General features: G+C 52.0%; 2 protein-coding genes across 2 annotated transcripts; both read right to left on the bottom strand.

Moving 5' to 3' along the window:
• Positions 1 to 179: 179 nt before the first annotated feature.
• BO83DRAFT_418411 (C6 transcription factor) lies at positions 180 to 7333 on the bottom strand (the record flags this gene model as incomplete). Its single annotated transcript, XM_025534816.1, has 6 exons — positions 6514 to 7333; positions 6336 to 6447; positions 5542 to 6284; positions 4045 to 5481; positions 3792 to 3857; positions 180 to 3495 (listed from the first exon to the last, which is right to left on the bottom strand). The coding sequence occupies exons 1-6, from the start codon at positions 6906 to 6908 to the stop codon at positions 180 to 182; spliced, it is 6069 nt and encodes a 2022-aa protein (XP_025386829.1). The 5' UTR covers positions 6909 to 7333.
• An 826-nt stretch (positions 7334 to 8159) lies between these two features.
• BO83DRAFT_65821 (uncharacterized protein) lies at positions 8160 to 10383 on the bottom strand. The gene is made up of 2 exons (XM_025537513.1): positions 9665 to 10383; positions 8160 to 9589 (listed from the first exon to the last, which is right to left on the bottom strand). The coding sequence occupies exons 1-2, from the start codon at positions 10102 to 10104 to the stop codon at positions 8458 to 8460; spliced, it is 1572 nt and encodes a 523-aa protein (XP_025386830.1). The 5' UTR covers positions 10105 to 10383; the 3' UTR covers positions 8160 to 8457.
• Positions 10384 to 13651: the final 3268 nt, after the last annotated feature.

A 13651-nucleotide genomic window follows, 5' to 3' on the forward strand; every position in this document is an offset into this window, starting at 1 on the left:
CAATGCTTATTGAATAGGGTACTATAATACAGTAATCTATTATCGCTCATCTATAAACAACCCATGCATATATATATCCCAAAACCAAAAGAATACATACTAGTACACAGTACATAACCCCCCAGAAGGACACAGACAGATCAATCATGGTATAAGCACAACCCCATCCAAATGCTCAATCAAGCAGCCAAAGCATCTACCTTCTCCTTCTCCTTCTCCTTCTGCTTCCTCTCCATCTCCCTCCTCAACTTGCCCCCCTCCCTCCGTCTCCTATACACAATCCCCCCAACCTCGCGATTAATCTCACGTCTCCGCATCCCAAAGGCCTCAAACCTCTTGATACAGAAATCCAGAACCTCTTCAGCAGGATTATTCTTCACACCACCCTGACCTTCAAACGCATCAAACTCCGCCACAGCAGCCTGCGCGATAATCCGCACCGTCATGGGATTCGGCATCGTGGCCTTCTCCCTCGCACGCTTGAAGTACTTGGCATCGAAGTGCGGATCGCCCTTCGCGGGGTTCCGCTCCTTGCCAAGATAGAATCTCTCGATGCCTCCTTCTTGGAGACGGCGCGAGGTGGGGGACTTCGTGTCGAGACACCATTTGTCGTAGAAGCGTTGGCCGGCGGCGCTGCCGCGGGTGTCGACTATTGCGGAGAGGAGGGTGTGGAAGGCTGTTGTGGGGATGTAGGGGATGGCGTTGTGGGAGGTATTATTGGTGGTGCTGATGGTGGTTTTGTTGTGGGGGAGGGTGTTGGAGAGGGAGGCGGCGAGGTCGTGGAGGGTGCCTGGGATGGAGAGGAAGATGTTGTGGAGGCCGGAAATGGCGCGTTCTTGGAAGCGCGAGGTGGCGATGTGGGTGGGTTCGTTGTAGACGCCGGTGAGGAGGCGGGAGAGGAGGTCCTTGGCGCGGGTGAGGGAGGTGATGGTTTCTTGGAGGGTTGAGGGGTCGGGGGGTGGTTGTTGTCGGTAGATGGTGTGCTCGAGACGGATGATCTCTGCGGCGAGCGCGGTGGCGTTGCTCTGGCCCCAGGATTTGGCGCGGTAGTCGCGGAGGTATTCGAAGAGTTTGGTGACTGCGTCCCATTGATGTAGGGCAATGCGGGAGTTGAGGAGTGCGCGGAGGGTGTTGGAGGAGAGAGGTTGGGAGAGTGATTGAACGACTGCGTCGCAGAGGGCAGCGTTCCGAGTTGCTGTAGCGTAGCGGATAATGGACGGAGCTAGGGCTTGGTCGCCGTAGGAGCGGGGAGGGACTGGGGGGCCATCGATGTCGTCGGAGTAGAAGAGCCAGTTACCGAATGTGAAGGCGCGCGAGACGGTGATTAGGTCGATCAGCTCGGCCAGGGTGACGCTGGACAGTTGCGGCATGGATGATTCGAAGGGTTCGGCGGAATTCAAATCATCAAGGTCGAGGGTAGGGAGGACGACGCCAGGTCGATCGACGCGCGAAGAGAAGAACTCGTCGATGCGCTGCATTTTGCTGCTGTCAACGATGGCTTGCAGCCAGGAGAATGCGTTCAGGGCGTCACCGCAGAAACGCTTCGACGAATAGAACCGGATGTTGTACTCAACCAGACCGACCAAGGCAGCTGTGTCATCGTATAGCTGTGACCGACTCATACGCGTCAACGCATCTTCATTGACATGGTGGAGGCCGGTATCCCAGGGCGGAACGACACACGGCGTAATCCTGAGGAAGTCTTCGAATATCCGGGGGTCGGCTTCCGGTTTGAGGCCTCCTGATTCCACAACCCGCACGGTGAACCAGTTCGATGTTCTGCGCGTGGGCAGTAATTTGCCGTCGTCCGTTGACGGAGCAATCGCGAACTTGAGACTGGAAGCATAGCGCAAGAGGGCGCTCGGCGACATACCTCTGAAACCAAGGCCTAGATATACCTGATTGGGAAGGCTATCCAACAAGGCCGCGGCCACTTCAGTACTCATGGTTCGCTTTCCGAGCCCGTGGAAAGGCGTCGGACTATGCCGCTTTCGCAGCATCGTAGAGCGCTCCTGGTGGCCGGGCTGTCGCCAAGTCTCTTCCTGGTCGACTTTAGTCTGCCAGACCGACCCAGAGTCATCGAGTAAGGGCTTCCAGCTCTGAAATTTCCAGGCCTGATCTCCAGTCTTGCTTGTCATTCGATCAATTAGCCATACTCCCTCCTCGATGTGACCATGTTCAACACAGCACCAGAGGATAAACTCCAGCCAGATCTCAGGCCCGAGCTCACGAACCCCCATTTTGAATGGAAGATAAGGCGAATCCTCGCCGGCAGCCGCCGCTTTAGCAGCAACCTCCGCTTCATGAACCAGCCACGCAGCATCAGATAGGACACTCATGATATGACTGGAAAGCAGATGCATTCCCGGAGGTCGGAATGTAGCTTGGTAACTATCCGGCGGGACGTACTTATACACCCTATCGGAGATAGCATCAGAGTGATGCAGCCGAGCTAAAATCTGGAACACATGAGACATAGCCAGCTTCGACTCGTTAGGCGAAGCGTCAGCAGCCTCCAACACGATAGACCCCAAGCTCTGCCACACCTCAGCCATAAGTCGTTTCGAATGGTCATCCGCATACGGCCGCTCCGTGAAAGCATCCAAGCTCGTCATATCCGACGCCGGCAGGCCGTTCGAAGCCGCCTGCGGAATTTTCGGAGCCTGCGACTCAGACCTATCCGTAAGCTCATCCAGCGAGAGCCCCTGTCCCAGACCCCAGTCATAACTAGATAAAGGTCTAGAAGGTATCGTAACCTCCTTAAGAGAGTCCGCGGCATCAAGCAAACGATTAATCAAGAACTGCACAGCGGGCCAATTATTCAACCGGAAACCAACATACGCCAGCAAATCCATCTTCCCGGAATCCCGCGCATGCAGCAGCAAATTAGCCAATTCAATCGTCTGCGCAAAATAAGCCGCTGTATCGGTCCAAACCATTTTGTCATCCGAAACATCGTCAATGTTTGTATGACCACCGTCGCTATCTCTCCGCAACGAAGATGGCAGGTACTGATCCAGCCTTGAGATCCAAGCCTCCGGATTACTCTGATCTGGTCCTGCGATAGGACATCTCTTCATTTCCACCCTAACATAGTCTTGCAGCAATTGGCGATTGATCGGAGGACCGGCCCCGACGGAGAATTGGCGACTCCATTGTCGTCGCCTATCGGGGAAAGGTCCCCGGCTTACGGACGCGAGTGTGTGTCGGGGGATGAGACGACGGAGGATCGAAGGGTGGAGGACGGAGGAAGATCCGCGGTCCAGGCACGGCAGACGAGCTGGACTCAGGCACCTTTTCATGACACGACGGGGGAGGTAGCGGAGGAGACCTGCGGGCGGAGGATATCCAAATCTCGATGTGACCGTCGGACGGACGTTCTGTGGCGCATGTCTAATCCTTGAGATGGGTCGGCATTCCTCGAGCTGAGCGGACAAGGCGTAGGCCTGGCGATAACCGGCGACTTTGAGGGAAGCTGTTGGAGGGAAGCGAAAGCTTTGGATGCTTTTCGTCGCCGCCGAAGAGAAAAGCTTCGCCGGGGAAATTCATCCTGCTGAGTCAGCGTCTTGCGGTCAGCCAATCAGAACATTGGTATTCATATCACGGTCTAGATCGATGAATGGATTTATAACATAGATATGATGAGGTCCATTGTATTTCAGTGCGCAATACACTATCATCCTATAGAAAGCCAATCAGACCCTAAAGCTCCAGTCCCCTCTATCCCATCTCGTGTATCGTTGCAGTAACAACCAGTTCCAGCCTGTATCACCCCATTCTATCCATCACACCCTATAAAACACCAGTCGCCCTGCGTGATATCGTAGACGTAGATAGAAATACATGCCATAAACATACTTCCAATATAACAGGAATAAATTGAGAAAAGAAAAGAAAAAGTTCTTGAGAGTCAATCTCAATAGACAAAAGGTATAGAGCATCGCTGGCTCGCACGAAATGGGAATGACAACGATCATAAGGCGCGAAATAACCACAACGAATGCCAAGGTTGCGCTCTCCAAGCAAACAACCAAAAACACTCACGCTTCACCCCATGGCTCCTCGTCGTTAGAGGAAGGGAAGAATGAGCGGATAAATTCCCCGCTGATCGGATCGTACGGAAAATACGAGTCCCCGGGACCGGAGTTCAACTCCGAATTCGTGGACAACGGGTTGGAGGCTGGCATCGCCAAGCCCTGGAAAGCCTGGTCGATCTGAGCGAACAACATGTTGGGTTGCTGATTCATCTGAAGAGGAGCTGAGGCTGGATTGTTCATGTCTGATGCCGCAAGGTTGTAGAAGGTTGGTCCCGCATGTATGGATTGTTTCGGCTGGTTCGAATAGCCAGGTTGTGTACCGTTGAGCGCCTGGCTCTGATCCTGGGCCTGAGGCTGAGCCTCAAAGCCACACGCGGGCAAGTCACCAATGTCGTAGCTCATACCTGCAGCAATCTGCCGAAGGCTGCCATAACATAACTCCCATGCGCGTCGAGATGCAAGACTGTTCTCAGACATTGCGAAGAGCCAGCGAATAGCCTTTTTAGCAGCGTGTAGGAAATTTACCTCCTCATCTGGCATATGAATACTGCCGAAAGACAACTCCAACAGCAGCACGGTCGTTGCCTGCATAAGATAGTGCAGAATACACCACCACGGGCAAATATCGTAGAGACGAACAGCGTCAGGCACATCAGGGATCAAGTCGAGCATCTTTCGGGCAGAGTCTAGTGATATCACCGCCATCTCATGGCTGAATGTCTCCTTCTTGTTAGACGCCGTCTGTCGTGCGTCACGGCGACATAAACACGGTCGTCCTAGCGTAATTCGCGCGCTGTAGTAGTGGAAGGCGAGGAAGAGCTTGCCACGCAAGGTATCTGCTGGCTGGTCTTCCCGTCGAGTGAAATCATAGGACTCATGGAGATTGGCGTACCACACGTCAGTGCGGGCTCGCAGCTCACCAATGCGGTTCTCAATGTGGCCCCATGGAATGGAAACACAATCCAGTGAGTACACACGGTTGACAATCTCCTGCGAAATAACTGCAAGGTCGACGTAGTACAGGAATCCAAGAGCACTTGAGGGCGGAAGGCTTCTCAGCCATGCGGGATCACGCGGTTTATCTGTCGTCTGAGCGTTTCGACCCCCTTTGGGATTAGATGGCATTTGCCGCACAGAGATGCAGGCGAGGGCCGTATCAATGTACTCCTGGCGTAGTTCGGGCTCGTTCAAAAGCTTGGTCGCTGCGGCTTCCACCAATTGATCTTCTTCAAAGGGGAGAGGGAACGGCGTAGTACAGATACCGTCAGTAATGGTTGTAGCTCGGCCAGTCATGATGCCCAGCATGTGCTCAAACGTGTATAGACACCACCACACCCTATAGCGTGCCTCCTTGGATATGTTGGCCGTTCCTTCGCTGGAGTTCTTCATGTTCAATCCGAGAGTGACTGCGGAGCGAACAGCCAAAGCAGCAATTCTCCAAGCCCTATCAAGTGTCAGGTTAGAACAGAGACATTCGGCAAAACGATTCTCTGGAGCTGCTTACCTGTTGATCTGGTCCGATGCAAGTAGATAATAGGCAATCAAACCTTCAACCTGCACCTGCTGGAGATCAGGGTGACTAAAAAGCACGTCGCCGTTCATGCTCAAGATCCGAGCTCGCGTCAGATACACCAGATGGTCATTTTCATCACCCCGCCACGGGGCCCGCGTAAGATGGGCATGCTTGGCGGAAATGGCGAATATCATGTTCAGGATAGCCAACCACTTGTCCCCTGGCCGTGCAGCGCTCTCGAAGAACGTTTTGTATTGCGCCCGAAAGAGGGTCCGGCTGATGATAGGATAAAATGGGTGGACCGTATCGAGGTAGTCTTCGAAGAATTTATCTGCCACCTTGCGTGGCGGCATCCAGTACACATGCACAGGACCTGGCACAGAGATATCCATGTCGTCTAGATGGTAGTTGACGGAGTGAATGGCAAACTCGCCCTCATGTTCAGCCTCGTAGGGGCCTGGCAGTCTGCGAGCACGATGCTCGGCCTCCATGCGCACCCGCTGCATCCAAGTGACTTCAGAGTTCTTTCCCATATAACCAGTGGCTCTAGAACTCGGAGTGCGGTTCACATCTTCCTCAACCCGATCGATCGCATCCAAAGATCCGATGGACGAAGGAGAGGTCACCTCATCATCGTTGTCTTCGTCCTGGGGTGTCACCGAACTGGACTGAGTGCCTTCACCGCTACCGCTGCCGTTATAGGAGTGCTGGCCGGGGTTAGTGACTTCACGGGACTAGCAGAGACATTCGTTTCCGTCGAGCGCCAAGATCGGGATATCTCTAACCTTTTCCAACACCGTCCTAATACGCTCCGCAGCCCGACCATCGACAATAGTACCAAGATCTCGCAGTAAGTTCTCATAGTCCGTAACCCTCACAGCAAGTTTATCCAATTCCCTAGAAACGTCAGTATCAATTCCCCACCTCCATACCAAGAAACAACAAAACACACAACCAACATACCCTTTCGTCCGCTCCCGCCAAGAGATCGGATACCGACAACTTATCCTCAACTCCTTGCACTGTCGACACACGGGTGTATCACCACTACATTTCGTCTTCCGTTGTCTACAGGACTCACACGCCAGCGGAACTCGTCTGGTATATCGCGGTGCTGCAGCCGAACGCTGTCGAGGAATGGCGACTTTGCTGCTCCCCGTGGACAAAAGCTGCTTCTTTTCGGCATGCGCGGGACGGGTGGCCAATCTGGGTTTCTGAGGGTTATGCGACGAGGTGCCCGGAAGAGCCGGCGGATGCGCGGTAGGCACGACAATAGATGGACCATCGGTATGAGGACGAAGGGGGATATCGCCCTGCGACAGGCCCTCATCAAGCTGGGAAAACCCAGGCGTCTCCATGGTCTTTTTCTCCCACGATAGATGGTTCCTGGAGGGGTAACGCCACAGCACACCGGTCGAATCGCCGAGAGAATTGACAGCCGGTCACGTGGTCTTTCTTGGGTCCGGAATAGATTCTTTGGATGAAAATTGGCTGGATATATTTTGCGATTTGGAAGGCGATGAACCACACCGGTCAATACTTCAGGCGGACGTATGAGAAAATCCCAGCCAAGGTTTGAAGCATGATGTCGCGCGGGGACGGAGTGCGAACCGGGCTTTTAAACCGGGATTAAGGACCAGAAGATCAGGCGCAATGTCAAGGTCGCCAAATGAATCGATGAATGTCGGAAGGTGTTCGATGTGCCCTGGAGAGGATAGGAATGCAGGGAAGCACGAAGATTGGGGGGGGTTAAGTCTGGAACCAAAAGTGCAGGGGATTCGGGATGAAGAGGGGCGTGCGGCGGGATAAGAACTACTATGGCATCCTACTTCTACTACGAAGTACTAGCTAGATACGACCGACCACTCGAGACCATTGCAACAAAGTACTTTGTCCCCTCCACTGCGCGCCAACCAACCAGAACCTTCCAAATTCATTCACCGCCTAAATGACTAAGAGTAGTAGCATGACGTCATGGAAATCTAGTGCCTTCTAGTGCCTGAGGTATCCACTCCTCCCAGCATCTCTCTCTCTTTCTTGACACAGGATACTTCTGCCATGGTGCTACATCTCTTCTCATAGGTCGGGTGTTTTCACTCCCTGCAACAACCGCTACTTTGGCATGTCTCGTTCCTGCAGTCACGCCAAATGGCCCCCCACATTCCAGGAAGGATCCGGTCATCCACATTCCCCAGGGCGCGGGAGGCCGTGCGTCTATCAGGCACAGCAGACGTTCAGGTAGATATCTACTCACTATGATGAAAGGGCATACGAGGATGAAGGAGCTACTTCAACTACAAAGCAGAGAGTGAACAGGCACATGTTTCTCGTCAGATCTAACCCTTGCGGGGAATTTTTTGATTCAAAGGCCACAGGCGCTAAGCATACATAGTCAGGCATCAAGCATATCCCAGTGTTTTTCTTTCTCCCTGGTCCTCTCCTTCCTTCGGCCGTATTCATCATCACCTGCTTCGGGCTTCATCTCTCCTTGCCCATCATTTGAGAAGAACTTGCAAATTCAAACCCCCAGAAAACGATCAATCAGATACATCACGGCCAGCCAGGGGATATAATAAAAAAATCAAGACGGTCAGAGAGTGAGAAAAGGGTAAAGAGTATATATGTACAGGCGCAGCAGGCGCGAGAGCCTCGCCAGAGATGGCGGGTTCAAAACAAGATGCAGCAAGGTTGCAAAACGGGCATTAAACAAATAGAAGCTGTACAAGATTAGGTCAAACGGAGTATCAAGGTGGTGTAGGTGGGTAGCCGGCTCAACAGGCCGGCTACAGCGGGAGTGGAGATGGAAGGAGTCTGTTTGGTTTTCGACTCCCCGAGAAAGAACACACGATTCAAACGCCTCTAGTCAGTCTATCGATTGGTGGATGAGAAGTGCCGCGACGACGACGTTCAGATTTCCCCAAACATCTCGTCCAGCTCATCGACTTCCACGGTCTCGGGACTCTGCAGCTCTCGCCACGAATCAAAGACCATCTCGACATCCTGGCTGGCAAAGGCACTGGCTCCCAATGGCAGTTTGTCGTCCTGCTCATTGAGATCGGACATTTTCATGTCCAGATCGGGGAGCCCACTGTTCAGCATGTCGATGGAACGCTTGAGCGCCGATACCGGGGGGACGGTCAGGTCCTCCGGGAGGCTAATCTGAGGGGTGCGTCCGATGGTTTCGGGTTGCGTCTCGCCATCCAGCCCGTCATCAGAAGCCACGCTCGTGCCAGACGAGATGGATGAGGCCACAGATGTGAGGGACGGGGAGGGAGATGTGCCGAAGAGGGTGGCGACAGCAGCGTCATCGAGATCCTGCTGCTGCTGGAGATGATCTTGCAGAGGGGACTGCTGCTGGTATGCGTTGTGCGAGAAGTAGTCACCATCCTGGTCGTCCGACATGCGATCACCGCTAATGGAGGAGAGAGGGCTGTCCTCCACGGAATCGGCAATGCTCATGGCGCCATCGTGCAACTCGCTCAGACCTTCCGAAAGAGCAGAAAAGCCACCTCCCGGAATCTGAAGCTGGCCTCCTTTTTGTTCCGAGGCCCGCTCACGGACGGCGCTGGCAGTTTGTGTGAACTCCTTCTCATCTCCTTCCAATGGCGGGGAGGCAGCACGGTTCGAGTGCATCAACCGCGCATGGTGGTGATCGTTGAATTCGGTGCCAGATCTTGACGCACCACCGGGGCCATTGCGACCGCACAAGTCGATGGACTCTTCCTCGAAGTCAGGCGAGGACAAGTCGACCTCCGGACTGGGACTGAGGCGAGACCGCTCCCGCGCCATCGCGTCTTCCTCGTCTAGATCAGCGCTGGAGACACTGGGAGTGATATCCTTGCCCTCTACACCGGGGATGATGACATCGTCCGAGTTCTCTGGAAGAGGCTGACGGGGCAATGTCGTCAAGTAGTAGTACACTTTGCGCGGGTGAATAGGGACCAGTTCTTTTGCCAAAGGACAAGGCGCCAAAGCAGTCCACGGGCGCTTCATGTAGGCACTTAACCGAGAAGATAGAAGGGCTGCAGGGTTCGCAGAGCTGTTAAGGAAAAATAACCCGTTAGTATGGCCAGCGACATAGAAGGAGGGTGAAGATTAAAAGAGGGGCACGTACTTTGCGACATTCTCATTCAATGCGATAAGAACGGCAGCCAACTCCTTCACCAAATGAGGCCGGTTTCCAGTCTTTTCCAACTGCTCAATCACACCAACCACAATGTCATCATTGATTCCCTCGGTGTCGATCTTAGTCGCGACAGTACCATCGGTGGGGGATGGCGGTGGCGTATGTTCCAAAGGACCGCGCCGCCCACTCTGACGTAGAGGAGCGGCGGATTCCTTGCCATCGGGAGTGCGCGCAGAGGAAGACGAGGAAGGCTCGGGAGATAGCGAGTATGCCGAGTCGTGCGACCTCTTCACTTTCTTGGAGGGAGGGAGCTGATCATCGGTCGCGTGAGGCGATTTCGTGGCGGAGGGAGAGCGGCGAGATGTATTAGGGAGGTGAATTCCCAAGGAGGGGAGCGACAACGACTTGCGACGTGTATTATAAGGCATAGTTGCGTAGTCGGAAAAAAGAAGGAAGGGAAGGAAGGTGGTCAAAAAGGTGTAGTAGGGGTACAGTGGAAATAGGAGAACGATAGGCGATAATCGAAGTAGTAGTAGTAAAGTAGTATACCGATAACCACACAAAACACGAGGGAGGAACAATACAGTTTAGAAACAGGGAAATAAAAGTAGCACTAAGAGTAGCAAGATAATAGTCTAATAACACACACACAGAGACACAGATAAACAGACAGATAGAGAGACAAGAACAATAGGATAGAAAGGAGATGGTGAGAAGATTTGGGGGGGAAAGGGGAAAGTAGGGTAAATGTTACAGGAAGTATGGTGCACAGGGGGGGGGGATGATGAGGGAGGGAGGGAGGATGGATGAATGGATGGATGGGAAGGGAATGGGAGAGTTAGGGAAGGATGGGCGGCGGCGGCGGTGATGATGATGAGATGCCGACCGGCTGCACGGGAAGATGGGGACAGGACAGAGAGGCAGAGAGAGCAATGGAAAGGCGAGGGAATGGGAATGGAATAATCACCGGAACGATCGTTGGCCAGTTAAAGACCGGCCGTACTTACCGTCGGAACAGGAAGCAGCAACGATGGTAATCGAAATAGTAATGGAAATAACAATAGGAAGGCACAAAGCCTGAGGAATCCGTTCCGTGAGGTGGATATGTTCAAGTTGGGATAAGTTTGGATGTGATGGTTTCCACCTTTCGAATAGAAAAATTTTCTTTTTTTTTTTCTTCTCTCTCTTTTGCGCCCCGGGTGAAAATTAAAATGGGCAAAAACGGGTGGATGTTTTAGGGTGGCGATTATTGGTCCGACGCACGATTGGGGGTGATTTTTATTGGGGATTTCCAGGAATGCCGGGATGGGAACTGCAACTGGAACTGGTGTGCCCCCCTCCGATTGCGTCCATTAAAAGAAAAAATGAAAAGAAAAAAAAAAAAAAAAAAAAAAAAAAAAAAAAATTCAAATTTGAAGATGTGTCTTGTTTTTGTTATTCCATTCTAGGGGATTGTTATTGCTGCTTTTGGATCTATCTCTTTTCTCTTGAGCAACCCCCCACAGTCGGATGATTGAATACAATCTACTAAGAAGAGACTAGAGGATGTACACATCTACACCGCTTTATCCCAATTTCATATTCTCAAAGGAAAGAAAGAAAAACGTCCGTGTGTCGCGACCAAAGCAACCCAAGCACACAAAAGAGCGTCAACTGGACACACATTGGGAAGGAGACCGGCCGAGGGCGAAAGATGGGCGAGAAGCGAAACTAAAACACGGCCGATGGACTGAAGGGGCAAAAAGTACGGTGGAACCAACCATGTGTCTATGACGACCAGAATGAAAGCCCGCGATGGTGATTGGCGGAGGAGACCGTGATCAACTGAGGTTCTGCATGGACTCCATGATGGAGTATGCTCCGTGGAGTCAATCCAAGGGAGGGCGAATCGGGTAGCTACTGCTGGCTAACCTGCAGCTCACTAGAGCGCCTTGGGACCTGGTTGCTGCGCAGAAATTTTTCTGATAGATAGACAGAAACAAACAAGCCCTGCTCGAACATCCCTAACCCGCGATCAAGGCGACCGACCTACTTACTGACTTACTACTTCCAGCCCAGTTTCTTGACCTTCCAGACTAAGAATCGGAGTGGTTGTTTATTTGTTTTCTTTTTCTCACCGACAGATTCCGCAAAAATCGGACCATTTTTTGGGACTGTCGGATTTGATGTTTCTTCTTTTTCCCTAGCCTCTAACAAGTAACAAGTCTTCTGCTCGGTCGTTTTGTCTAAAAACTACGGGGCAATACTTCAAACTACAATAGTATATACTGTGTCCCTCCCACTGACGGCAAAACGGCGGCAACCACCTACGGGTAGATGCATCATAGCTTTAACATCTTCCATGGTACTCATTAGCCTAGCTTGAAGGAATGCTTTGGTCCATGACAAGTGGGTGTGAAGTGTGTTGGCCATAGGAGGGAGCCTAGTGCTGGGACTCGAAAAGCAGGACCAAACCTTGGGACAGAGAAAAAAAAAAAAAAAAAAAAAAAAAGGGACACACACCACCACCGAAAAAAAAAAAAATAAAAATGAAAGGAAGGGAAAAGCACTACACACAAGAGCCTTACACTAGCGCATAGCGCTGCTGCAGGCGCTAGCCTTCCAAGTTACTTGACTTATGCACTAACTTCGTAGGAGAAATGGAGGCAGGCAAAAACGCAACGAATCACGGTGTACACAGTAGCTCCACCTACAACCGCGGTCCCAAGGATAATCGTTCCTAGCGTCGCCGTTTGGAGCCTATGGCGAATCAGATCGGCGAGAGTGGAGTAGATGCCGGGTCGTCTAGAAGATTGGAAGAGGACCCAATCGGATGGATGAGAGGTCGCGCTAAGACCAGAGCTGGACAAAGGGCACAGCGCGCTCCTTTCTGCATGGAACCCGGGCCTCGCCACTCCTAGTCTTGGCTGGGGGAAGCCTGTGGATTCGGGATACCGCGACGAGGCTGTCATGCATATTGCTGTGCACTGCAGTAGCAGGGGGAGCTGGCCAGTCTCTTGTAGATAGATAGTGGTTGATAGGACAGAATATACCTATGGCCTCATCTATACGATGTATGTGTGTGTGTGTGTGTGCACACACAGACACACACAGTAAATATTATCTGCCTTTCCTATTGTAGATCGGGAAAATGAGCGATGTATCACATCTCAGCAAGGGATCACCAACCTTATGCGACAGGTGGACGGTTCACCAACCAACGAATAACTATGAATCATTCCAGGTCTCATCTTCATACTCCATCGTTATTTACCTGTCTGTTGCCTAGGAGGAGAATGTTATCCATTGTTTCCAAGTATGTTCTCGACGGAGCAACAAAAGAATAATGCAGACAAGACAATGGGTTGGTTAGTCAGTCACAGCCACTCTCCACCCTCCACTTTCTCTCTCCACCATGCATTCATCATCGTACGTATGCAATTGTCATAGTTCCTGCAGTCCAGGGAATGCAATGCAGATGGACGGGAAGAGGATGGGTAGAGACGGAGAGGTGGGAGAGTGGGTAGGTAGAGTGGAAGGGGAAGTCGTACAACTCACATGCTGCAATGTATGTATGTATGTATGTATGTACTTTATCTCCACTCTCTTCCGTGGCGGGCAGCATCTGCAGCTGGAATACAGCAGGACAGACAGACAGACAGGCTGGGAATTGAAGTTTTGTGTATCGTCATCGGCAGCACATCATCATCCCACCTCTTCAGCTTTTTGTCGGTGCACAGATCGTCAGGATTTCATGCACGGTACTCTTGGAGATGGGTCTGTCCCACTATTCAGCTCTCGTATTCAAAGCACTGATGTGTCTATTTACTATCTATGTAAAAGAAAGTAGGTGTATACAATAGATGGCAAGTAAGCGTCAGCCGGAGTATATCACTCCTGAATTCTTAAATACTATACTCCGTAGATAGTAGTAGTAAGTAGTCTAGATCTGGGCTCTCGGAACCCTAAACAACTCAGTGACTACTACTACTACTA

This window comes from Aspergillus eucalypticola, assembly GCF_003184535.1.
Source record: "Aspergillus eucalypticola CBS 122712 chromosome Unknown BO83scaffold_17, whole genome shotgun sequence".
NCBI lineage: Eukaryota > Fungi > Ascomycota > Eurotiomycetes > Eurotiales > Aspergillaceae > Aspergillus > Aspergillus eucalypticola.